The 26232-nt window shown below is 38.8% G+C and overlaps 1 protein-coding gene across 2 annotated transcripts in view; it reads left to right on the top strand.

Annotated features, from left to right (window-relative positions):
* PLCB1 (phospholipase C beta 1) overlaps window positions 1–26232 on the top strand; it is a gene marked incomplete at both ends in the record, with an annotated part of 756028 nt that overhangs the window by 466449 nt on the left and 263347 nt on the right. For both annotated transcript variants that reach the window (XM_080716836.1, XM_080716837.1), the window contains one exon: window positions 9856–9993. In XM_080716836.1, the coding sequence (XP_080572962.1) occupies window positions 9856–9993 (138 nt within the window). The remainder of the gene's footprint in view (window positions 1–9855; window positions 9994–26232) is intronic.

Genomic DNA, 26232 nt, shown 5'->3' with positions numbered 1-26232 from the left:
GAAAGAAAGAAAGAAAAAGAATATCTATGTATTTCTAGATCCATGTCATATATTGCTATTTCTTGAGTACCCAAGATAATATTTGCCATAATTAACCATATGGTAAATATTTTAATGCATTAAGAAGTCAAGTAGTGAAACGATTTTACTTCTTGACAACAGTTTAGTTTGAAATCTCTTGATAGCAAAAGTGACGTCGCAAAATATTTTATGCATTAAATGTCGTCTTCTGCTCAGGTCAGTAACACATGCCCGTATTGGGGAGGCTGAATTAGAGGATCAAAAGTTAGAGGCCAGCCTGGAAACTTATGGAGAGCCTGTCTCAAGATTAAGAATAAAAAGTGCTGGGGTATAGTTCAGTGGTAGAATGCCCCTGGGTTCAATCCCCAATGCCCCTCCCACACAAAATGAATAACTGAATAGAGAACTTTACTCTTTTTAAATTCTCTTTTTATTTTCTGTTTAGGATTGTACTAAAATTTTTGGTGACAGCTTTATGGCATACAGGCATCATTAACCCAACTATACTGAATAGACAAAATCACATAACTCTCAGGAGAATGTTTTTTCACATTGAAATTTGAGGTCTTTGAGGAGACAGATTTAGTTTTCCTGCATAATGTCTTTTGATGGATGAATGTAAGGGATTTAACACTTTTGTTTTTTATTTTCAAAGAGAAATACACACGCATAAAGGCATATTTAAGACAGGATTTATTTAGATTCTACTAGTTAATTCCCTAAAATAATATGACATCAAATCTCTTGAGACTCGATTGTAAAGAGTTTGATATCCCTGAGATTCTGAGGATATAATGCATCATTGATCTTTATGTCTTATGGAATATAGTTAACTCATATATCTTTAGGATGATAGAAAATAGATGTAAATAAAAGAAATCTGAAAGTCAGATATTTAATGAGAATTCATATATAAATAAAAACAAATCTGAAAATAAAATAATATTTAATCTTGAAACACTTTAGAACCTTTATCAAAAGCGTACATATCTGTTCAGACAGCTATAGTTAAATTATCCATTTACTTCCAACTCCTTTAGTTATTTATATAGAATTCATGGGAGATTTTCCCCTCCTTTTTAACTCCTACAAGCATTTGTAAGTTTCATAAGTAAAAAATAAGTAACAGGTAACATTTCTTTTACTGCTGTTTTTCATGACATACTTAAAATAAGTAATCATGGAAGTCACTATGAAAACATATTAATTCTTCATGTGCACATGGCACATTCCAGCGTGTAGATTTGATTGTGATCGCCACACTCGTGCTTGAAGGGAAGCAGGCAATGCTATCATTATCCACCTTGTGTAGAAACCATCCTGAGGCTCAAGGAAAACACATTGCATAATTTTCAAAGTCAGTTAAATAGAGAAGCCAGAAACTGAAAAGTTCTAGAAACAGCTTCTTTTATAAAACCCTAAATTATCTTTCCCGTGGAAAAGTGAATTAAGAGAAGTATAAAATCCAAATGTATGTGTTTAGAATATAGCTAGTCGAATATACATAAACCATATAAACACAAATTCAAGTACATATATATATATATATTCTGATTTGCAAGTCTCAAAGTCATAAATATACAAAAACATATATAGTGAAAGGTTCTGGTTCCTATGAGAGGTTAAATTAGTCAGTATGTACCGCCATATTTCCTTTCGTTTGCAAGCATTTGATTTAGTTTTCAGCTTTGCACAGCTTTTATATGCTGCTCTGAGCACTTAACATACAATGACTCCTTTATTTCCCATAGTAACTATTTTTTTTTTTTTTTGGCGGGTCTGGGGATGGAAACCAGGGGCATTTGACCTCCGAGCTATACCCTCTGGCCTCTTTTTTATTCTTTAATTTGAAACCGGGTCTTACTGAGTTGCAAAGGGCCTCACTAAGTAGCCGAGGCTGTCCGCGAACTGCGATCCTCCTGTCTCAGCCTCCCGAATGCTGGGTGCTGGGATTACAAGCATGTACCACCATGCCCGGCCATAGTAACTATTTAAATAGACACTGCTATTGTCCTCACCACACAGATGAGAAAACCAAAGCCCTGAGTGATTAACAAAACCCATCGAGTCACATTGTTTTGAATGATGGAGCCAGCCGGGCGTGGTGGTGCAAGTTTGTAATCCCAGCATTCAGGAGGCAGAGACCAGAGGATCTTGGTTCACGGACAGCCTTGGCTACTTAGCGAGGCCCTTCACAACTCAGTGAGACCCTGTTTAAAAAATAAAAAGACTATAAAATAGGGGATGGCGGTGTCGCTCAGATGTAGAATGCCCTTGGGTTCCATCCCCAGGACCAAAAAAATAAATAAATAAATAAAAAAGATGGAGCCAAAACCCCAAGTCAGGCAGAACACAGACCCTCTGCTGCCTCCCTCTGGGTGGAACTGTCAGACCTCCCTCCTTTTGGGGGCATGTTTGATTTGAAGAGAATGGGAAACAAATATCACCAATAAAGAAACCAGCAACCAGGAAGGTGAGGCACATTCATGAAAAGTGCTGTGTGTTCTTTTAACAAATGGGTGTCACTGTGCTTTTACAAGCCAGGAACATGGATACGGAGCTGCAGGGGAGTGGAGAGTGAGAGTGTGTTTTGCTGTCCCTGCGGGGTTTAAAGGTGAAGGAGCAAGGCACATATGCTGTCTGTCACTGGTCGACAACGTGGATAGCTCTCAGTGTGCTGCGCTGGCCAAGGAAGGTGATGTTGCTGGCAGTTAGGTGGTGACTCATGCCAGAGAACAGAAGGGGGTGGGAATAGTTAAAAACAAGGGACAAGGCCAGACATGGTGGCGCAAGCTTGTAATCCCTGCGCTTGGAGGTGGGGACAGGAGGATAGCTCAGGTTAGAAGCCAGCCTCACTGGTTTAAGAGACCCTCTTTCCAAATAAAAATATAAAATAGGTCTGGGAGTGTAGCCCGGAGGTAGAAGTACCACCAAAAAAAACAACAACAAAAAAAAAAAAACCCACAAAAACACAAGGGACATACTTCAGAATGGTTAAAGTTAGCAAATACAAGGAGTCTAAGGACATTTTCCATTGATATTAATTAATTAATTAATTAATTAATTAATGTATTTATTTATGCGGGTCTGGGGATAGAACTCAAGGGCATTCGACCTCCAAGCTACACCCTCCCCAGGCCTATTTTTTATTCTTTATTTTGAAACAGGGTCTCACTAAGTAGCTAAGGCTGTCTGCAAACTGTGAAGGTCCTGTCTCAGCCTCCCAAATGCTGGGTCCATTGACTTTTGTTAAACAGTTATATGCCTTTCAGTAAGGATTATTGTGCACATGATCATTAAACTTGACCACCATTTAGAGCCCATTTTTTTGTAGAAAAGCAACTGATATCATTGAGGCCATAAGGTCATATTTCTTTCTTTCCTCCTCCTCTTCATCGTCCTCCTTTTTTAAATTTCTTTTTATTGTGATACTTGAGGTTGAACTCAGAGACATTTTACCTTCAATTTACAGCTTCAGTGTTTCTTTTTTCTTTTCCTTTCTTTCTTTCTTTCTTTCTTTCTTTCTTTCTTTCTTTCTTTCTTTCTTTTTTTCTTTACAAATATTTTCTTTTAAAACAGGATTTCACTAGGTTGCTAAGAGTCTCACCAAGAAGCTGAAGCTGTCTTCGAACATCAAATCCTACTGTCTCAGCCTCCCAAGGTCTGGGATTAAATGTGTGCCATCATGCCTGGCTTTTATCCTTCCTATTTTAACATATGAATTACTTTATATTTTTAATAAACTTCCTAAAATATCTCTGTAGTAGATGGCTTGGATGGCTGCTGATTTATTTTTATTCTGTCAGTTGAAACATTTGCCTTTTTTTATATGAATCTCATATAAGTATAACAAGGAACCCATCTCTTTTATTTCCAGTTGCTTTATTGTCAATGGAAAGACCTTCCTATATCTAATATTTCATATAAATGACAGATTAACATTGAATCTATATAACGGTGATGCAGTTTAAGAATATTATATTATGTGCTGAGAATAAAATTAACCTAACATACAAATTGTTGAATAAGCCTCCAATCCAATAAAGATGTTTTAAGGTATTTGATTTTATACAGATAAGAAAGATTTTTTTAAAGTCCTATTAAAGGATGAGAATTCAAACTGACATTTAAATCTTTTCTTTAAAAAATCATTTCTTATCTTGAACTTATTCTTTCATTCATCTCTAATTTTTAATTCTATAGTACAGTTACAGAAATGTGTGCAGTAGTTGAGTCCTTCTTCCTTAGGTGCAGAACAGGCTCTTCTTTATTCAGTGGCCAATTACCTAGAAATGGGAACCAGTAATGAGCTTTAAAAAGAGCACAACTCAACTTTCTTTGCAAAGGACATGAAGTAATTTAATCAGTAATCCTGGTGATTGAGAGAAAATGAACTTCCTTAAACAGTCTCAACAGTCTCTATTTTGTAACTCTAATGGGAATAGAGATTATTTGGGGCTTATCTTTAAAAGTGGAATTAAATTACAATTGCCAGGATTCTTAGTTGATCTGATGAACTCCCAACATGGAGACCTATCTAGGATTTTCCCACCACACAACAAACTTTGAATGACAGACGAGAAAAAACTATAAATTCCAAGTTCACCTCACCTTTTACCTTTTTCTTTTTTCCTTCCTTCCTTCCTTCCTTCCTTTCTTTGTTTTTGTCTTTTTCTCTCTCTCTCTTTTTTTTTTTTTTGACTCTTCTGGGGATGGAATCCAGGGGCATTCTACCTCCAAGCTACACCCTGTTTTTTATTCCTTAATTTGAAACAGGGTCTCACTGTGTTGCAAAGGTCTCACTAAGTAGCTGAGGCTGGCCAAGAATCGTGATCTTCATGTCTCAGCCTCCCAAATGCTGGGATTTCAAGTGTGTGCCACCACACCCAGCACCTCTTATGTTTTTCTGAGCTGCATTCTTTAGCATTTGTCAATGAAAAAATAAATATTATTAGAGTTATAGAGTTATTTTTTAAGTTCATGGCATTTATATAAATTCCAAAGGCCATCAAACATGTTTAAGTCTGCTAATAATCTCTGCTAATAATCTGGCCAGGTAAATTCTTCTGAGAATTTGCCGGGAGGTTCAATCCACAAAACTCATGTAGACATAAAAATGCTAGGTTTTGGAAACAAGGTAGTTTATGGGCAAATAGTCTGTAGGTTTTTGTTATTGTTGCTACTTTAATTTTGTTTGTGCCAGGGATACAATATTTTCATATTTGAGAGTGCTAATTCAAGAAATAATTGAATTTTAGACATCCAGATCCATTAAATTCTCTGTCTATAAGGTCTTCCCTAAACATCGTACTTCTGAAGTTTGTCATTTTTTATAATTCTCTTTGCATATCCTCTGATAGTCTGAAAATGGCTGAGAGCAACTTTTGATACTGAAAAGTACTGGAAGATCTTTTACATTATACCCTCAGATATCAATGATCAAAAATGAGTTGTGTTCAAAACTGGAAAGAGTATAGTCTAGGTAAAAAGAAAAACAAAGTTGTTTCTTTTCTTTCTTTCTTTCTTTCTTTCTTTCTTTCTTTCTTTCTTTTCTTTCTTTCTTTTTTCTTTTTCTTTTTTTTTGGTGGTATTGGGGTTCCTGGAAGCCCTTCTACCTTCGGGCTACACTCCCAGACCTATTTTATATTTTTTTTATTTGGAAACAGGGTCTCTTAAGCCAGTGAGGCTGGCTCTGAACCAGCTCCATCCTCCTGTCTCCGCCTCCCAAGCGTGGGGATTACAAGCTTGCGCCACCACGCCCGGCTAAGCAAAGTTGTTTCTTAAAGGAGAATTCTACTATAACAAAGTTTGTTGTTGATAAAAAAAAAAAATAGGTAAAGATATAAAGATAAAACTATCAATGGTAGAAAAGAAAGTAAAAAGTTGTTTTAAGTCAGTATGCTTCATGACCAAAAATGAACATTAATAAGTAATATTGGGATATATGTGAAAGTATTTCTCTGTTTATCCAAGCAGGGCATGATGACACAAGTCTGTAGTCCCAGTACATGGGAGGCTGGGACAGGAAGATCGTAGGTTTAAGATCTAAAAATACATGCTTTTAATTATAGTAGTTCCTCCTGAAAAAAATGTTTGTCAAATCTACCTGTTCCTTTACTTCAGGTTCCATAATGCTATTTAAATCATCATGGCTTGAATGCTGATTTCCAGATGTAGAGCCAACAACTCCTCAGAAACCTCCCCTCACGGACAGTCATCCTTCACATATGTTATGCCAGACTGCTTCTTAATCCCCATTCCAATCATTAGTGGGACTTTTTTTTTTACAGAGATGCCACAAGGAATTGGTCATTTTTCTCATTCTTTTTTTTTCTTTTTCTTTCTTTTCTTTCTTTTTTTTTTGAGGTACTGGGGATGGAACCCAGAGGCATTCTGCCTCCAAGCTACACCGCCAGTCCTAGTTTTTATTCTTTATTTTGAAACAGGGTCTCACTAAGTTGTGGAGGGCCTCACTAAGTAGCTGGGGCTGGCTGCGAACCTGCGATCCTCAAGTCTCAACCTCCCAAGTACTGGGTTACCAGCGTGCGCCACCACGCTTGCCTCTCATTAATTCTTGTTGACTACTCTAACAGGGACGTTGGGAGGGCCACTGAATTCCCAGAAGCTCTTTTCCAGAATTCTTTTCTATCGTGGGCGCCTCTTCTCGGGGTGGTGAATTGCCTTTACTTCTTATTCCTTCATAATTCAGGTGAACCTCCAACCTCCATTTCTCATCCCTGCAATCTTGAGTTCCCTCATCAGTCAACTACTTAAACAGTGAGCAAAGTACCTTTTATTTCCCCACAGTACTGGAAGTTGAACCCAGGAGTATTCTACCTCTGAGCTATACCCTTAGCCTATTTTTTATTCTTTATTTTGAAACAGGGTCTCTCTTAAGTTGCTGAGGGCGTAACTAAGGAACTGAGGCCGCAAACTTGCTATCCCCCTGTCTCAACCTCCCAAGTACTGGGATTACAAGTGTGCACTATTATGCTTGACTGTGTCTGTTGTTGTGGTGTTGTTGTTGTTGTTGTTGTTGTTGTGTTGTTGTTGTTGTTGTTGTTTTGAGATGAGGGTTTCACTGTGTTGACCAGGCTAGCTTCAAACACACAATCCCCCTGCCTCAAGCTCCCAATAGCAGAATTTACAGGCATGGTCCGCCATGCCTGGCTAATGAAAGTATTTTTGATTGAACACAAGAATTACACAGTAAAGCAGTGTAGATTGAATAGGAAATGTTTGTGATAGAAAAAGCCAGAGGGTACATGATATGGGCCTTGCTAAAAGGAAAGAGTCCAAAGCAGAGAGCCAGTTCAGTCCCAAGTATTTTCCTCTTAAATGTTATAGAAGTAGAGATACGAACTCTTTTGTCACTGATTTAAAACTTGCAATTTACAAATAAAGTTTCAGGTGATTTCTGACTTTTTTTTTTTGGTCTTCCATGTAGACAATAAACAAAATTACAAGTACCGATCAAACACCTTTTCTTACTAATTTTGCCTCACGAGTGTTCAAAATCCGCCCTGCAATTAATCATTTCTCAGAACAGCTGCTATCATTGTTTAATTAGGCTTCACAAAATGTTTATTCTTCCAGACATTCTTCTTTAATCTTTCATTAACACTGGAGTGCTAAAAATTTCCCTTTTTTGCTATTAGTATTTCATAGATTTTTTTTTTACTCTATTTCTCTTCTTTTCTGGGTTGTGTAAATTGATGCTTTGGGGTAGCTTTTGATCTTTCTGGAATGCCTAATTTATTTGATAAGCTCTCAGCCTAGTAGACTATTTGAGGAGCTGAGGCTTCAGTGATATCAGACCAAGCTTTGAAATAGGGTTTCTGAGTTCATAATTTACCTGAAAATGTTCCTCTTCATGCAGTCAAACAGAGGAAAGAATTTCATTAACCAAAAAAAGAGAATTAATAGTACCAAATAAAGTAACTCGGCTGGAAAGGTTTTATTTGTTTTCATTTTTTGATTTTTAATTCTTTCATTGTAACGATAGTGTGTATATTAAAAAAAAAACAAACAGCCAGGTGTGGTGGCGCACGCTTGTAATCCCCGTGCTTGGGAGGCAGAGACAGGAAGATCACGCAGGTTAGAAGCCAGCCGTGCTGGCTTAAGAGACCCTGTTTCCAAATAAAAATATATATTAAAAAAAATTAGGTCTGGGAGTGTAGCCCAGAAGTAGAAGGGTTTCCAGGAACCCCAGTACCACCAAAAAAATAAAAACCACCTCAGAAGGAAAGTCATTTTAATCAGGCCCTGTTGGCCCAGCATTTAGCTAAATAAATAAGGATAAATAAGGATTATAGTTTATTTCTTTGTCAGAATCTTGCAGCAAATTTTCTAAGTGATTGATTTGATATTACTTTTCTGCATGGACTGAGAAGTGCTTCAAGGCCTGTCCTGCAGGAGGAAAACACATTCAGCCAAGTTGACTAAGTCTTCTTTGAGGTTTTATTTTGAGTCCTGCAAGTTTGGAAACTTCCCTTCCCTAGAAGCACTGTATCTGCAGGGGATTCTCACTGATGATTTCCAAACAACACAGCTTGCTCTGAATGGACAGCCGCAGTCACTGATGTCCAAACCCCTGCCTTTCTGAGGATGGAATTTTTACTAACAGCTCCTGGCCGATGCTATGCTGGTGCCTCCCCCAACACGCTGTCCACTCTTCCTCAGCATTGGGGATGGTTGGTCCATGCTGAGCCATGGCTGTTTTTGTCCCAGTCCAGATGGCATTATATCAGTTATCTTTCTGTTATGACAACAAATACCTGAGATAGTATATTTATAAAAATAAGACGTTTCTTTTAGCTTACAGTTTGGGAAGTTCTGGCCGATGGGTCCATGCTCTGGCAGATCTATTGATTTCATGCCCCTGTGAGGGAGGGACAATGCTTTATGAGCTGGTGACATAGCTAATCTATTCACCACATGGCCAGGAATTAAAAAAAAAAAAGACAGGAAGAGGAGGAGCCGGGGTCTCAATATTTCCAACAAGGACCTTCCCCAACTCACCTCCCCCACAATCACATAGGCTCTCCACTAAGCTCTTAAAATTTTCCCCATCTCCCAATAGCACAAAAGCTGACGTCTCAGCCATTAGCACATGGACCTCTGGGAACTACTTAGTGTCCAAATTATAGAAAGCATAATAATGTATTTTGATCCCACTAGAACTGCCTTCTGGATCTTAATATAATCCATAAATCAAGACAAGAGATAGAGATTTCTCATTCAACATGCAATTCATAGATGACTGGAGAAAATAGAGATATATAGAGATGTCTGGCTGGATGACAGGAAGAGTATTGTACCGAAGGGCACAGGTCTTGATCCAGAAATTATTTCTCCGTCACCTTTGAGCAAGTTGCTTCACTTCTTTGGGCCACTGTGAGTGGAAATCGTTAACTGATACCATTTTCTTTTTCCTTTTATTTATTCTTATTTTTATTATTTATGTATTTTTTTTATTTTTTGTGGAACTAGGGATTGAAGCCAGGGCCGTTCTACCTCTGATCTACATTCGCAGTCCTATTTTTTTATTCTTTACTTTGAAACGGGGTCTCACTAAGTGGCAGAGGGCCTCGCTAAGTAGTCGAGGCTGTCTTCGAACCTGCGATCCTCCTCCTGTTTCAGCCTCTCAAATACTGGGGATTACAAGCATGTGCCGTCACGCTCGGTCACGCTCGGTTACTTCATGCCATTTTCAATGAAAAATAAAAGGCAGCTTTGCTTTGATACCAGTCTAGCTTGAGTATTTTTGAAGTTGTGCTATCATATTGGAATCGGTAGCTGTAGACTAATTTGTTTTCAATATTTATTACCTAGGACCCCAAGTTGCGCGAACTTCTGGATGTGGGGAATATCGGGCGCCTGGAGCATCGCATGATAACCGTGGTGTACGGGCCTGACCTCGTGAACATCTCCTATTTGAATCTCGTGGCTTTCCAAGAAGAAGTGGCCAAGGTAGGTTGGCCTCTACCTCTATCCCCCTCAACCTGAATTCTTGTGAAACTCTCTGAACACCCGTATAAGGCTTCAGATTTTTGTCATATTTAACTTGTGCTAAAATTCCACCTAAAAATAATTCAGCTGCCAAGTATAAGTGTAATTTAAACACTTCCAAATAATAGCATCTACTTTGAATCATGAAGGTTTCTTTCTTTAGAAATAAGGCATTTGGCAATTGCTTAGCAAAACAAGATGTAGATAAAACCACATTCAATTTCACCCCAACATCTTATCTGAAGTCACTCTAGCTTATCTTCATCCCCCTGTTACTTCCAACCCCACCTCCAATCTCACTCTCACCTGGAGGTCAGGAACTTCAGCACTGTTTTAACTTTTTTCATGGACACCACATAGACCATCATCATTCCTATAGCACTTATTAAATTAATTGGGAAACAATTAAAAATAAAAATTAAATTAGGATAAATATTATCTATTCAGTTAGCTATTTATTAGCTAGGAAGTAGGATGACAGATACAGCCTTTCCTTTCAGGAATTACTACTCAACTAAGATTATGGGCCTTTCAGGTGCATACATAAATGACTAGAGTACAAGTACAATATAGTAAGCAAGATGTTTACACCTTCTGGGACCTCTAGACTCCAGTATGATGCTTTCCCTAAAAATGTCCAATTGCTGTTAAAGAATATTGAAATGAATATCTTTCAAGAAGAGCTTTCTTTATCCATGTTTATACTTTATAAAAGTACAAACTTAAAAATATGATGCTTTACTTTCCTGTAATTTCCTTCAAGAGTTAAGAATATTTTGAAGTCATCATATCACATGTGTGCCTTAATACAGCATCTTATGTCACAGATCACAATCACAGTATCACTCCAGTCGGTGTGCATTGTCCAAGCATTGTAATCTGTACTTTTCTAATCCTCAGTGTTCTGACAATTTTATGAGCTTCACTGGATATCCTAGCCTGACTTCTAATTCACTGGTGATTATTGGCAGGAATTTATTTCCAACATTTACCTAATATTGATTTCAGGGCTTGCAATAGAATGGAAAAAAAATGCCAGTTAGTTAATCCTCTAAGGTATTTAGAAACTACTCTCTCCAAGTGTGTTAAAATGTAATCTCTTCTCTCTTTAACAAGCAAGCTGCCCATTTATTTCTATGGAATAATACTCTTTCAGTCACTGAGATTTCAGTTCAGTGACAATGTGTGTGACAGCCTTGTACTTGCCCTGCAGTCTTTCTTATTCTGGCACCTTTCTGTTAAGTTGCTGAATTGTACATACTTCATTTCTGAATATATGGATGGGCATTTGAATGAATGGATGAATACAGATTAAAATATGCTACAGTTTACGAAATATTTTCAACTATTTTCCCCACATACACCATATTCCCTTTCAAATATGACCGTTTATGAGAATCACTAAATCTCAAGCTAAGATATTCAATAAATTACAATGGCATTTGGAGAGAGAGGTTTTTATTAATAGTGAATATAGATTTTATATGGTGTACCGATCTTCATACCTTAAGTTGCATTTAACCTTTGTTCAGACAGGTTTAAAATATATTTAATTTTATCTTCTCTGTAGTCCCTAACCACTAATTTTCTGTACAAGTTTTTATGTCTGTTATTCCTATAACATTATTATGAATGCTTCTATAAAGATTTTTCTTGCAGCAACATGATGTTCCTGGTAGAATTAATTAATCTAAGAAGTTTATTTTGCCTCCCATGACTATCATAGTCTGTAAGGTATCTTCCCCCATTGAAATTGCTTAACCAGACATTGAAATTTTCAAATACAATTTTACTCTTAAATTTACTTCCCATACATCTAATTGTAGTAGTACTGTCTGAGAACATCACACATTCTCTTTGATTCCTGGGCCAATGTATTTGATACTTTCTTTAGTGCCAACACCAAAAGAGACAGTCTGTTTCATTGTGTAGAATGCCAACAGAAACCTGATATTATGGTTAGGATATGTAATGTTTCCAAAAAGTTCGGGTGTTGAAGGTTTGGTCCCCAGTGCAGCAGCATTCATAAGTCAAGATTTGAGGAAGTGATCACATCAGGAGGACTCTAACCTCATCAATGGGTTAATCCATTGATGGATTCATAAAGGAATGGATATTGGGAGTTCTTGTGGAAACTAGAAATTAGGATCTAGTTGGAGACTTACCCTTGAAGATGATATCTTGTGCCTGAACAACTCCTCCTCCTCCTCCTCCTCCTCCTCCTCCTACTCCTACTCCTCCTCTTTCTCCCTCCTCCCTCCTCTTCCTCCTTCTCCTCCTTCTTTCTCTTTCTTTTTTTCTTCTCCTTTCCTCCTCCTCCTCTTTCTCCTCCCCCTCTTCCTCCTCCTCCTCCTCCTCCTCCTTCTTCTTCTTCCTCTTCCTCTTCCTCTTCCTCTTTCTCTTTCTCTTTCTCTTTCTCTATTTCTCTCTCCCTCTCCCTCTCTCTGCTTTCTGGTCACCATGAGGTAAAGAGCTTTGCCCTTCTCATCCTTCTTCAATGATAGTCTACCTTCCATGACCCAGTAATGATATTAATCCTGGATCCTGGGCCCATACCCTTGAAACCATGAGTCTAAATAATTGTTTTATCCATTAAATTATTGTTCTCAGGTATTTTATCGTAGTGATGGAAAGCTGACCAACATGCCTGAGCTTCTCTGAAAGTTGAATGTCTTTAGAACAAGTCCTTTACAAATTGATTTCAGCTCATGTTTTATTCATTCAATCCACATGGTTGGCTGGGTGCTTTCTCTGAGCCAGCCACAATTCCAGTGTTAGGGAAACAGCACTAAAAAAGTCCATTTTCTCTGAGAGTCACGTTCTAGAAAAATTAAACAGATAACTCACAATTAAGTTGTGAACATATTATATATCAGATGGATCACTGTGCAAGAATGAAACAGGAACAAAAAGCGTATAAAGGTGGAAAGGCCAGGCGTGGTGGCACACGCTTGTAATCCCCGCACTTGGGAGGAGGAGACAGGAGGATCTCGCAGGTTTGAAGCCAGCCGTGCTGGCTTAAGAGACCCTGTTTCCAAAGAAAAAGTATAAAATAGGTCTGGGAGTGTAGCCCGGAGGTAGAAGGGCTTCCAGGAACTCCAGTACCACCAAAAAAAAAAAAAAAAAAAAAAAAAAAAAAAATCTGAAGGAAGTTTCTCAATCCCAGTAATATCATAGATTTCTGAGAAATCCCTTGGATCAATTAGATAAAATAGAATGAGGACTTAAACTTTTCCAAAGAGACGATTCCAGATTTGCATGATTTTGTTATTGTTGTTGTTGTTACCTGAATCACTTAGAATTAAACATTTCCTTTGTTCATAAAGTCGAGTGAATCATTTAAGACAGACATGGGGAGGAAACTCTTTCAACTTCACCCTCTATAATTAGACTAGGAAGATGGTATCCCTTGCAAGTAAGCAACACTCATACTTTTGTTGCATGGCATGATTCGCCGGCGTTTCCAGAACAGTCAGCCTCCTCTGCTTTCTCAAGGGTGCCTCCCTTGAATGTGTCTGGGAAATAAGTGGTTTGTTTCACATTTCCTCTCTGAGTCACACAATTCTCTGCACAGCCCACTCCCCTGAGAACCAGGGGTCACACTGTCTTCGCTACCTCTCTGAGGTGCATTCTGTCCACTGCCTGGGATGTGCTGACTTCTCTACAGAGCTGCAGGGAGAGGTGTTGAGTGTTGCCATCCTTCCTTTTACCCCCCTACCCTTGGTTTCCAATAGTCCTCCACTTGTGGCTGCATGATTTATGTCAAATTGGAGGTATCAGCAAAATAAATGGAAACAGAGGTGTGTGTGTGTGTGTGTGTGTGTGTGTGTGTGTGTGTGTGTGTGTAAGCTGTAGGGTAATATGGTGCCTCGTGGTCTGATGAAAGAGAATAGAGGTAAAACCTGGAAAAGATAATCCTTTTGGAACTCACTTGCACGTGCTAGATGGCTCCCCAGTTATCTATATAATGGGGTTTCCCTTGAAAAAACCCACAGTGCCAGTCACTAGCCTCACTCGGGGCACTATCTCTACTCACCACTGTGAGTTTTATCTTGGCCCTTGCCCCTTATATTTCAGTGCAAAGCCTGGTCCCGAACACCTACTCAGACAACTCCTTTACCTCCATTTACCTCAATTCTTCTGTATTCAAAATCAGCTCAGTATATATCTGATTTTTTCCAATGGTCTGGAAGAAATTTAAAATCTTCAAATCTTGGTCCAGTCTCCCTCAAGATTCCCACCAATGAAGGCTGCTGGTACACTACTTCATATCCTTCCCCACCTTCCTTCATTCATCTGTTATCTCCTAGAACAGAAGCAGGCACGGGGACAATCACTAGTCATCAGAGACAGCACAGGATAACATAAGGTTTGTGGACATATATTTCTACAGTACCTGTGTAGGTGCATTCATAACTGCATTGCATAGAAGAAACACAGAGAGAACTGGGGGAAATGAGAGCCACCTGACAATCCACATAGGTCCTTCTAATTAGTGTAGTTCTTGCTTAGCTCCTTCTAATTGTTGTCTTGGAGTAGTGAGTACAAAACTTCGCATTGTATAAGACTCACCCAAGAGGCCAAGACACTTTGTGCTGGGCTCCAGCCCCAGCAGGTCTGAGAGGAGAGCTCATTTGCATCTCTGACACATTCTAAGGTGATGCTGTGCTCCAGGTCTGGGCACTGCACTATGAAAAGCTCTTCCTTAGGGAAGAGTAGACTCAGTGTCTCCAGATCCTTGTGTTTTCCACCAAAAGGAGCTGAGGAATCTGCCTAAGATGTTAAATATTAGCAACAGTTTTCTCATATATCATGTGAGTCAACCAAAACACAGCTTTGGGCTGAATAAGACTAGGGAGCTTCCATTATACAGGTTTCTGGTCTAGATTCATATTAAGAAAAACATTATTGTCTTATGTGAAATCTCTGACCCTGACCACCGAGTACAATGGGGAAAGCATTTAATACTATTTTGTATTACATAGAGCAGAATCAACATTTTTCAGCATATTTGTGTATTCTCTAGCTTCCAAACCATTCCTATAGTCAGTCCTGTGGGTGCCTTAGAAATACAGCCTCTCCACATGCTATTTTTCAAGAAGCAGAGAGCCATCTGCTCCATTAATGGCCATTGTGGGAAGTTTTCAAAGATTTTATAATAGCCACTTCTCTGTGCCTCTGATTGGATGATTTTCTTACCCAGAGCATCTTCATGCCCTACAAAGGGAAAGGAGACAGAATAACATAAAATAAAACCTGTTGGGTGTTTCTAGTCTCCATTTTTAAGCATACACCTTGAAAGTTAAAGAACAAGGGAGACAAATCATGACTAAAGTAGGGCAGATTTAAAAGTCGGGAAATGCACAAACACTGCACAATGTTCTACAAACTCATCTTTCAACAGTCAGCCCATTAATTAAACAAATGCAAACCAAGTAATTGAGAAATTGTTCCTGAAGGAGACAAATAGGGACTGAGCTTTTGCTGCAGAAAATAAGACTGATGCAAATGAAATGTTTTCCCAAAAAGGCCACAGCTTGGGCTGTGCAGAGGAAGAAACTCAACCCGATAATACAAATCCTGAGATTGAGGCTCTGGGACAGAATACAGTAAAATGAAGAGAGCTGGAAAAGAGTAAGTAAATCTCAGCTGTACTTTCCTTGCAAATGGATGTGATCCTTTAAGAGCCCTGACAACTTGTGCACATTCTTCACCCAGAAAATGAAGATCATGGATTCACTAACTCATTGACTTAGTTAACAAAGTTTATCAAGCTCTTCTATGAGGTGCCAAGCTCTGTTCTAGATGCTGGGGATAAAACAGTGACCTGAACATACAAGACCCTTTTTCAAGTGCAACATGCATTCTAGTGAGGGGTAGACAGTAAGATAAATAAGTGAGCATTCTTCACTCAGAAATAAATAACTGAGCCATGTGCTGTATTAGGAAGAGATGGTGATGTCTACACAAATAGATTTGGGAGTGGTAGGAAAAGGCTCAAACTAGAATGGTCAGTCCAGTCGTTTTGAGATGGTGGTGCTTGAGCAAAGACTTGAAACAGAAGAGGAAGCAAGCCAGGAGGCTCGCTGGAGAGAGAAGATTCCACCTAGAGAGACCAGCAGGTTCAAGGCCCTTATTACACAGGTCAACTTAAGAGCAGTAGCTGAGGAGGGTAGCAGGAGCAGAGAGAAAAAGATGGAGAGGTCAGTAGCAAAGGGCCGAGGGGGCAAGAGAAGTTGATTTTTATAGGATGGTTCAGGCTTTTGAAGGACTCTGCCTTGGACTATGAGTGAGATCGAATACAGGGGCATTTTACCTCCACGCTACCCCCAAGCCCATTTTATTTATTTATTTATTTATTTATTTATTTACTTACTTACTTACTTACTTACTTATTTGGTGGTACCAGGGTTCCTGGAAACTCTTCTACCTCCGGGCTACACTCCCAGGCCTATTTTTATATTTTTACTTGGAAACAGGGTCTCTTAAGTCAGTGTGGCTGGCTTCGAACCTGCGCGATCCTCCTGTCTCCGCCTCCCAAGCGTGGGGATTACAAGCATGCGCCACCACACCCGGTGTTTTATTTATTTATTTTGAAACATGGTTTTGCTAAGTTGCTGAGCGCCTCTTTAATTTTCTGAAGCTGGATTCAAATCTTTGATCCTCCTGTCTCAGCTTCCCAAGTACTGTGTCACCATGTCCAGCTTACTGGTACCCTTATTAGAGCAACTTCCATAGAGTCTAATCCATGATTGGAGTGAATGTTGGTAATACTGGAAGAGACAAATGAAGTCATCAAAAATTTGTGACCCAGACATGTTGGTACATGCCTATAATTCAAATATTTGGAAGTTTGAAACAGGAGGATCACAGGTTCAAGACCAGTCTCAACAACTTAGCAATACTCTCAGCAACCTAAAATACCCTGTTTCAAACAACAACAAAAAGTTGTTGTTGTTATTCTTGTTGTCTTTAAAGTTTAAAGGAAGCTGGGCGTGGTGGCGCACGCTTGTAATCCCCGTGCTTGGGAGGCTGAGACAGAAGGATCGCACAGTTTCAAAGCCAGCCTCAGCTACATAGTGAGGCTCTCAGCAACTTGGTGAGCCCCTGTTTGCAAATAAAATATAAAATAGATCTGGGAGTATAGCTTAGAGGTAAAAAGCCTCTGGGATCCACCCCCAGTACCACAAATAAATAAATAAATAAATAAATAAATAAATAAATAAATAAATAAGGTTTCAAGGAGTAGCTCAAATGTAGAATGCCTCTGGGTTCAATCCCTGGTACCACATAGCAACAACAACAACAACAACAACAATAATAATAATACTTTCAAGAAGTATTTGATTTAAGAGCAGCAGAGACATAAGAATATAGTTGGAACAGGAAATGAGTCAAGAGGTTATTTTTAAAATGGGAAAAATAAGCCGGGCGTGGTGGCACACGCTTGTAATCCCAGCATTCGGGAGGCTGAGACCAGAGGATCGCGGTTCGCAGACAGCCTCAGCTACTTAGTGAGGCCCTCTGCAACTCAGTGAGACCCGGTTTCAAAATAAAGAATAAAAAATAGGGCAGGGGGTGTAGCTCGGAGGTCAAATGCCCCTGGGTTCCATCCCCAGACCCGTAAAATAAAATAAAATAAAATAGGAAAAATAATACCATGTTTTTATGCTGGTGGTAATGATTCTGTAGAGGGACACCAAGTGTTGATCTAGACAAGCAGACATGAGGCAAAAGCAGGAGGGTAAGTTACAGCCTGAGGACCAAGTTCAGGCCGTACCTGTTTTTACAAAGAAAATTTTATTGGTAACATAGCAATGCCCATTTATTACATATTGTCTGTGCCTGCTTTTGCACAACAAAGCTGAGCGGTTGTGATATAAGCCATGTAACCCACAAAGCCCAGAATACTTACCATCTGATCCTAAGCCAAAAAAAAGCATCAGTTTCTACTGCACAGAGGCACTGGGCTTAGACAGGATCCCTGGGTGTTTCGTCCATCTAGAAGAGATAAAGTATAGTACCAGGAGAGAAATGGAGGCAAGCGGTGCATGCAGTGGGAAGAACTGTAGACGTTCTTTCTTGATTGCCCCTATTTTGCCAGTGACAAAGGAGACAGTAGTCATTCACCAAGAGCAAGGGCTATTTGATTTCTCAAGCCCTTTAAGCACTCCTTAGTGAATTGCTCTAAAGAGCCAGCTGGCAAGGTTAACTTGGACTATAAAAGACAGATCATGTACATCTCTCCACAAAAATGGAGTTATTTTGAGCAAGCTAACTGATTCATCAGATTGAATTTTCAATCGGTCGATACATCTGAAGTCAAAATAGTTTTCTTCAACCTGCCCAATTCTAGTCTTTATCCCATATTCTGTCTTCTTTTGGGGATGCTGCTTAGGAATAGAGATGCAGGTGTGCATACCCCTCTTGAACACTGCAGCAAGCACCACTGTGTAGATTGTAAAGGGCAAATTGCTGTATTTGCCACCAGATGTCATAGGTCCAATGGGTAGCTATTGGGAGGCCAGTCATTTTCTGGAAAATCTCAGCAAAGTAATGAAGTCTGCAACATTATTTAGTACAGAGAAACCCCAGTATGCAAAGGAAACAAAGGTGAAGCCTTCCCTATTTGCATTTAAACATTTAAAATGGTTTCTAACCTATCCTTCCTCTATCTTCTGCTTCATTTTCTGATCATCTATGATGAAAATTGAACAGTAGGCTTTTTAGAAAGGTGAGAGCTGGTGTTGTAGGAAAAAACTAAGTCTTATAGGTGATGAGATTGAAAATAGGCACGCCTGTGGGTCCCCCCTCCCCCGTCATCTCTTTGTCCTACCTCTGCTACCTGTTCCATGCAATGTATCAGTGAGGCGGCCTATCACCTTGGCGGGCGCAACGTTGAACCACCATCTATTTTGGAAATTTTACCCCGAATGTTCCTTTAGTCTATTGAGAAGTAATGGATTGGACCACTAAGGATCCAGTGGGTTGAAATCAAAAGCTGAAGGATTTTAGTCATGTAGGGGGAATTCTGTGTTTATTTATCTACACAAGATCGGCAGGCACCATTGTTTTCAAACTTTATTTCTTTACACAATAAATTCTCCTAAGCATTTACAAATGGAAAAAAATCCACTTTTTGCATGTGTAGTTAAGTTATTCAGAACAGAGCCACCTTTCTAATGTTATATTGAAATATAGCATACACAGAAAAGTGCACAGAAAGCCTGGCTTGGCGGCACAGGCTTATAATCCTAGTACATGGGAGGCTGAGATGGGAGGATCAGGGTTCACAGCCAACCTCAGCTACTTAGTGAGACCCTCCAGTACTTAATAAGATCCTGTTTCAAAAAATAAAGCATTAAAAAATAGGGCTAGGGGGTAGCTCAAAGGTAGAATGCCCCTGGGTTCAAGCCCCAGTACTGCAAAAAAAAAAAGAAAAGAAAAGAAAAGAAAAGAAAAGAAAAAGGCATAGAACCTAACTATATATCTCAATGAATATTTGAAAAGTAAATACAGCACATATACCCAACATCCAAATGGAAAAACAGAGTATCTCTAGGACCTCATGTATCTACTGTACTAACCAGACACTATTTTAGATTCTAATATTATAGATTGGTTTTACCAGATTTTAAAATACCTATAAATGGAACCATACAATGTATTCTTTTTGGTCTGACTTCTATTATTCACTATTTTATTTATGAGATTCTTCTCTGCTGTGGTTGTGATGTATTTATTCTCTTTGCCAAATAGTATTCTGTAATTTATCTATTATTGAGTTGATGGACATTCAGACAGTTCCCAAATTAGGGCTATTACAAATAGTAAAGCTCCCAACATCTGCTTTTCTGTAGGGTATATATTGGGAAGTATAATTTCTACTCATAAATCCTCTTTGATAGATGCTGCCAATTTTCTCAACTGGCTGAGCCAGTTGGATTTTTAAATGTTATTTCACACATGCAAAAAAAAAAAAAAAAAAAAAAAAAAAGCCTTTAGCAGAAAATCTCTGTATGGCACATTATTACATTTTTAAGTAGCTGTCACAGAATAAATGAGCTCTCCCAAAATACTTTCTATACACTGCACATCAGCCTTAAGTGTCTGTAATTTTAGATTTCTAGTGTGTGTACGGGAGGGAGGGGGGCTTCTTCCACGCTGTAGCTGTATCTTAAAGAATCTGACTCACTTATTTGAAAGTTCTGATGTGAGATTTCCTGGAAGTTGTCCTTAACTTTCTCTACACCAATTGCTCCCCACCACCCAAATAACATCCAAGAGCCCTGAGCTCCTAACTCTTCTCCCTCTTCCCCCTTCCTACTGTCCAGTTCAAGCCCACGACAGTCTTATCTAGACTCAGCTCCTACTTGCTTTCCTAGCATTTTCTCTTTTCTTTCCATCTGTACCTACCCATTTGCATAGGAATGATCCGGAAGTAACCCAACAACTTCAATTCTGATCATACTTAGGGTTATTTTCATTCTCTGTTACGTACCTAAGACAGTGTCTGTCCTTATCATTTGCTCATTCGTTTATTTAGTGGGTAAATATCTCCTGAAGACCTGGTAGTTGGCCAAGCCCCTCAGTGGGCCCTGGGAACTCATAAATGACCAAAACAAACATAGCACCTACACTCTGGTGGACCCATCCACCATGTGGACCCTCGCACCTCTTTGCTCCAGCAGTTCCTTACTCCCTGCAATTTTTCTCCCTTTATCATTTTAAATTGTAAGACAACTGTGATCTTTTCTAAACTGCCCTGCTCATCCACCTCCCATCCCATCCCATGATTTTTCAGGAATAACTCATTGTTCTCTCCTCTGTTCTTCCATGAACTCCAGGAGTTTATTTTTTTGTTTCCTATTGCATGTATCACTCTGTAACCTGCCTCAAAATAAACAAAAGGGTTGGCATGTAGCTCAGTAGTACAGATCTTATCTAGTTGTCACAAAACCCGGGATTTAATCCCTACTGCTTAAAAAAAACTTAGACTGTTTAATTGTTGTATTTTATGATATCTTCCTTCTCCACTATTTCTTTTGTTTGTTTTGTTTTGTTTTGTGGTATTGGGAATTTAACCCAGGAATAAAGGACCTCTGAGCTACACCTCCAGCCCTATTTTATTTTTTAAAGTTGTTGAGAGCCTCAATACACTGCCGAGGCTGGCCTCAGATCACCAATTCTCCTGTGTAGGCCTCCCGAGTACTGGGATTATAGGCATGTCCACCATGCCTAGCTCCACTGCTAATTTTGACCTTCTCATATTATCAAATTTTCCTATATAATTTTCAGCTGGTTCCTCATCAACTCATAAATAAGGACTTTATAAGTAAGTTCTCACTATGTCAGTACATTGGACAATTGGTTTTAGAGTTATGGATGTCCTTTGATGGAAAATGAGATTTACCCCAGAGTCTACACTAGAATTTTGCGTGTGTGTCAGGCAGATAAAGGCTGCACATCCTAAATTTTTATATTATAAAAATATCACCAGTCTGGAGTACCAGTATAAAAGTTTAAAAGTTCATAAGTCAAAAGAAAGATATAATAAGAAGAGAAAAAAAGGGCAACCAGGACTCCAGTCTCCTCACACACAGATAAGCAGCAGCGACAGGGATTCTGGTGATGGTGAAAGAAAACAGCTGTTGCCTCTGTCCCCTGGGAATCTATTTTACCTTTTCTGTATTTGCTGAACAAGAACTCTGTTGGAGACAGACAGTGTTTCAGGATGGCATGCAATGTCAATGCAAGGAGAAAATATAAATCTTGAGGCACAGAAATGAACATGATGTCAGATTGAGGACTACTGTTGGCCCAAGCCCACCTTCCTCCAGAAAGGGAAGGCAGAAAAGGGCTCCAGCAGCCGCATCATCCTCCCTCCATCCACTCACCCCTCTTGTTCCTCTGCCACCCTGGCTTCTGGTGCTGGGCAGCTGAGTACACCGTGGCTGTGTAATCCACATGCCTCACCTTGAGGAAGGAATGAAGAAAGAAAGAAAGAAAGAAAGAAAGAAAGAAAGAAAGAAAGAAAGAAAGAAAGAAAGAAAGAAAGAAGAAAAGGAGAAAAATCACAATTTTTAAAGAAGAACAAAGAGTTCTAGGAAATATAACTTCCTTATTTAATATTTTCCTCCATATATAAAATGTTCAGTGAAAATATTTGACATTTTTTGAGAAGGATGTCAAATACCTTTCTGTTTCTGCCATCAGGAGATTATCCAAACATTCCCAATGAATATGTTACAACTAAGGATAAAATTTCTTTGAATAGTCTTTGTTCCGAATCTACATGATAATACTCATCTGTTCAAAAATATTTAATTATCTACTGTATATCACACACTATCTTAAGCACTAACGGTATAAATATAACCAAATATACAAGATTGGGTAGACTGACAATAAAATGAATAAGGTTGGTGATGGAGCTGGGGATTAATAAAACAGAGGTGTTAGGAAGTGCTAGAGAATGGGACTATCATGGTTTGGCTACAAAATGTCACTCAGAAAAACAAGTGTTGACAATTCAAGAATTGTTCAAAGGTGAGATCATTGGATCAGGGTTCTAACCACATCAGTGAATCAATCAAAAAAGGGATTCATAATTTGAATGGATTAGCTGGATGGCTACTGTCAATGGGTAGGATGTGTCTGAAGGAGATAGGTCACTGAGCCACAGCCTCGAGGACTTTAAATATCCTTGGTGTCTGTCTGTCTGTCTGTCTCTCTGCTTCCTAGCTGCCATGTGGTATCTTTCCTCTGCCACACACCATGCCACCACGATGTTTCTGTCTTGAAGTCAGCCAGCTATTGGGATGAAGCTCTGAAACCATAAGCCAAGTAAATCTTTTCTCCACTAAGTTGCTCTATTCAGATATTTTGGTCACAGAGATGAAACCCTAATGTAGAAAGTACATTTTGAGTTTAAATATGTCGGTTAGACAGGCCACACTGAGAGGATGCTATTTGAGGAAAGCTCTAAAGAAAATAATGGAATGAGTTAAGTAAATGTCTGAAGAGAGAGCAGCCCCTGAGATATACTTACCAAGAATGTTGGCAGAAATCGCCAGGAGGCCATTTTGGCTGGAAGGGGTAACAATTGACCCAAATGTTAATAAGTAAACACTGAAAATTTGAGTGTTATTCTGAGTGTCATAGAGAACAATTGGATTCCATTAAGCAAGGGGTTGATTTGGTGTGTTATATTGTAATAGGATTATATACTGGCTGCACTGTTGAAAAACCCCAGTAGGAACCGGGAATGGTAGTGCATAGCTCTAATTCTAATACTTGGGATGCTGAGACAAGAGGATTGAAGGTTTAAGTCCAGCTTCAGCAACTTAGACTCTAAGTTACCTAGAAAGACTCTGTTTCAACATAAAATATAAAATAGGGCTGGAGTAGAATGCCTTTGGGTTCAATTCTTAGAACACCACCAGCCCCTCTAAAAGAAAAGAAAATCCCTGGTCGGAATGTAAAAGCACTCGTAGAGGGAGACTAGAGTGCTTGGGGTGGTTGTGGTAAAATGGTAGGACTCTGGATATGTTTTAAATGTAGAGCCCAAAGACTTGCTGGTGGATGTGATTATGGCATGGGGTGGGGGGGAACCAAGGATGGCATAGATTTTTGTTTTTTGTTTTTGTTGTTATTTGTGGTACTAGGGATTGAACCCAGGAACATCCTACCTTTGAGCTACACCCCCAGCTCCATTTTATTTTTATTTAGGAACAGGATCTTGCTAAATTGCAGGGGCCCTTACTAAGTTCCTGAGGCTGGCCTCAAACCTGTCCTCTTAGCCTACCACGTACTGGGATTACAAGCATGGCCCACCATGCCCAGCTTGGTGTTTTTTTTTTTTTTATCGCACTTATTTAGATGGAGAGCCAATTAGCAGGAAATATCAGAACTTGGGTTTGAAACAGAAAGTTTAAAGTAGTATTAGCCCAAATTAGCAGAGTGAATACACATGTGACCTTTTATCTCTGTCAACATGCTGTAAAAATGATGGTAAAGACTTGATGTCAAATATCCAGCAAATGGGTCACTGGAAGATAGATTTTTCAGAAGAAAGTGGAAAGAAGAGAGTATTTAATGAAACAGAACAAAAACCCTCAGACCATAGTCCGAGTTACATGAAAAGCTTCAGCCAAGCAGCGTGCAGTGGTTCACATCCTTAACCCCAGCTAATCAGAGGCTGAGACAGAAGGATCACAAGTTCAAAGCTAGCCTTGGCAACTTAACGAGACTCTGTCTTCAAGTTAAAAACTAAAAAGGGCTGTAGCTCAGTGATAAAGCACCCTGAGTTCAATCCTCAATCTCTCTCTTCTCTCTCTCTCTCTCTCTCTCTCTCTCTCTCTCTCTCTCTCACACACACACACACACACACACACACACACACACACACACACTAGCTTCAGCCAACGACATCACAGACCTGCTCAGAAACTATTTGAGGTTCCTGTAGGCTTGAACCTTACTGGCCCAGCAAAACATGGATTGAGAATGGTAGGGGAAGGTAGTGAAAACGTGGGCAACAGAGGCTGGGGACGGAGCTCAGTGGCAAAGCACATACTCATCATGAGGAAGGCTCTGGGTTCAACTTCAGCACCAAAAGTAAGGGGGCATCAAGTAATTAAAGAAACACAGACAAAGCTGTCGACAGCTTCTGTCTTTCCTCCTCCTATTCCTCATACAGAATAATTTATAACCATTTAATTTCCAGGACAAATAATTTAGGACTTACTTATTTTTAGGAAATTGAACAAGTATTTGAAAAGAAATATGGTGACCAGCAGTAGAGTTAGGCATCCTAAATAAAACTCTTCTCTTTTTATCATTTTGGGAAACCATACCATAGTAGCTGGCACCCTCATGCTTACCCTGAAGAAAAGCATACAAGCCCTTAAATCCCACTCACATGCTGGGGCTTCCAGTTAGCTTTTCCCTTGTCCCACTTCAAATGGAAGCCAACAACAAAATGTCTACAAGCTTTTAAGAAAAGCTGCAATAACAGGTGAGAAGAGTGGCCACATTAACAAAAGGAGTGATTATGGGAGACACAGGAAATTCAAGAAAAAATTAATTTTTTTAAAATGGAAAGCATGTGCAGAGAGGATTGGCTACATAAGAATACAAGACCCTACAAAGAAAGGTTAAAAAACTAGAAAGTTTTGTTCAAATTAAAAATAAGCTAATAGAAAAAAGCTTATATTCTACAGAACTGTTGTAAGAGGAGCTGAAGGAAATATCTCTTGGATCGTAGAAATGAACAACAATGTAGGCAGCAAATATACAAAAAGGGGAAAATAGAGAAAAGGGGTGAGGTACAGGTGCAATCATTCTAGAGAATGCAACAGCCACTGAAAGTAGAATACAGAGAGAGGAAAATAAGAAAGATATAATACAAAAAATATTTTAAAGATACTTTCTTATCTCATCTTCTCCTTCCTCCACTATCACTCTCCACAATTATTATTTTTATATATTATTTTTATATATTATTTTTATATATTATTTTTATATTTTTATATTATTTTTATGTATTAAAATAAATTATTATTTTAGCTAGAGTTATTTCTGCCCTAAATATGAAAGAAATATGTTTTGAAGTTTCAATAGCAAGTATAAGAATTGAATAGGTTCAGGCAATTTGAGGAGAAAGCTGGATAATAGAGAAAATCAAGGATAGAATGTTTTCTTCCCAAAAGAAAGTTAAGGTAGAAGGAGAGAGTAAATGTACAAGAAATGTATTATTCAAAAGAAAAATCTTGATGAAGTATGCAGGCTTTTCACACCTGTTATTAAGAACAGTTTCTTCCAAAAGCCATGTGGTTCTTAGAGTTGGAATTGTATCGAATAAGATGACTGTGATGTAGCAGATATCCCTGGAAAAAAATACATACTATTTGCATTTAAATTTTTATTGCATTGGTTTTAAACTTTCAGAATCATTTTTTTCTTTTTTTTCAAATAATTGATATCATAATTATTCATACTAGGCAAAATCAAAACCTTGGCAGTTTAAGAGTAAGCTTAAGTTCTAAAGAATTGGAAATAAGGATTTGCAGGCAAATATCCTCCTTTTTCAAACAGAAGAGCCTAGTGAACCTATGTCTAATTGGTGAAGCAAGAGACGGCTTAAGCATGTAGAGGTTTTTTTGTTTTGTTTTGGGAGGGCAGAAATAACTCTAGTGA

The sequence above is a fragment of the Muscardinus avellanarius genome (genome assembly GCF_963383645.1).
Source record: "Muscardinus avellanarius genome assembly, chromosome: 19".
In the NCBI taxonomy this organism is placed as follows: Eukaryota; Metazoa; Chordata; class Mammalia; order Rodentia; family Gliridae; genus Muscardinus; species Muscardinus avellanarius.
The sequence above is the reverse complement of the archived record's forward strand: the minus strand, read 5'-3'. Positions and strand labels throughout refer to the sequence as shown.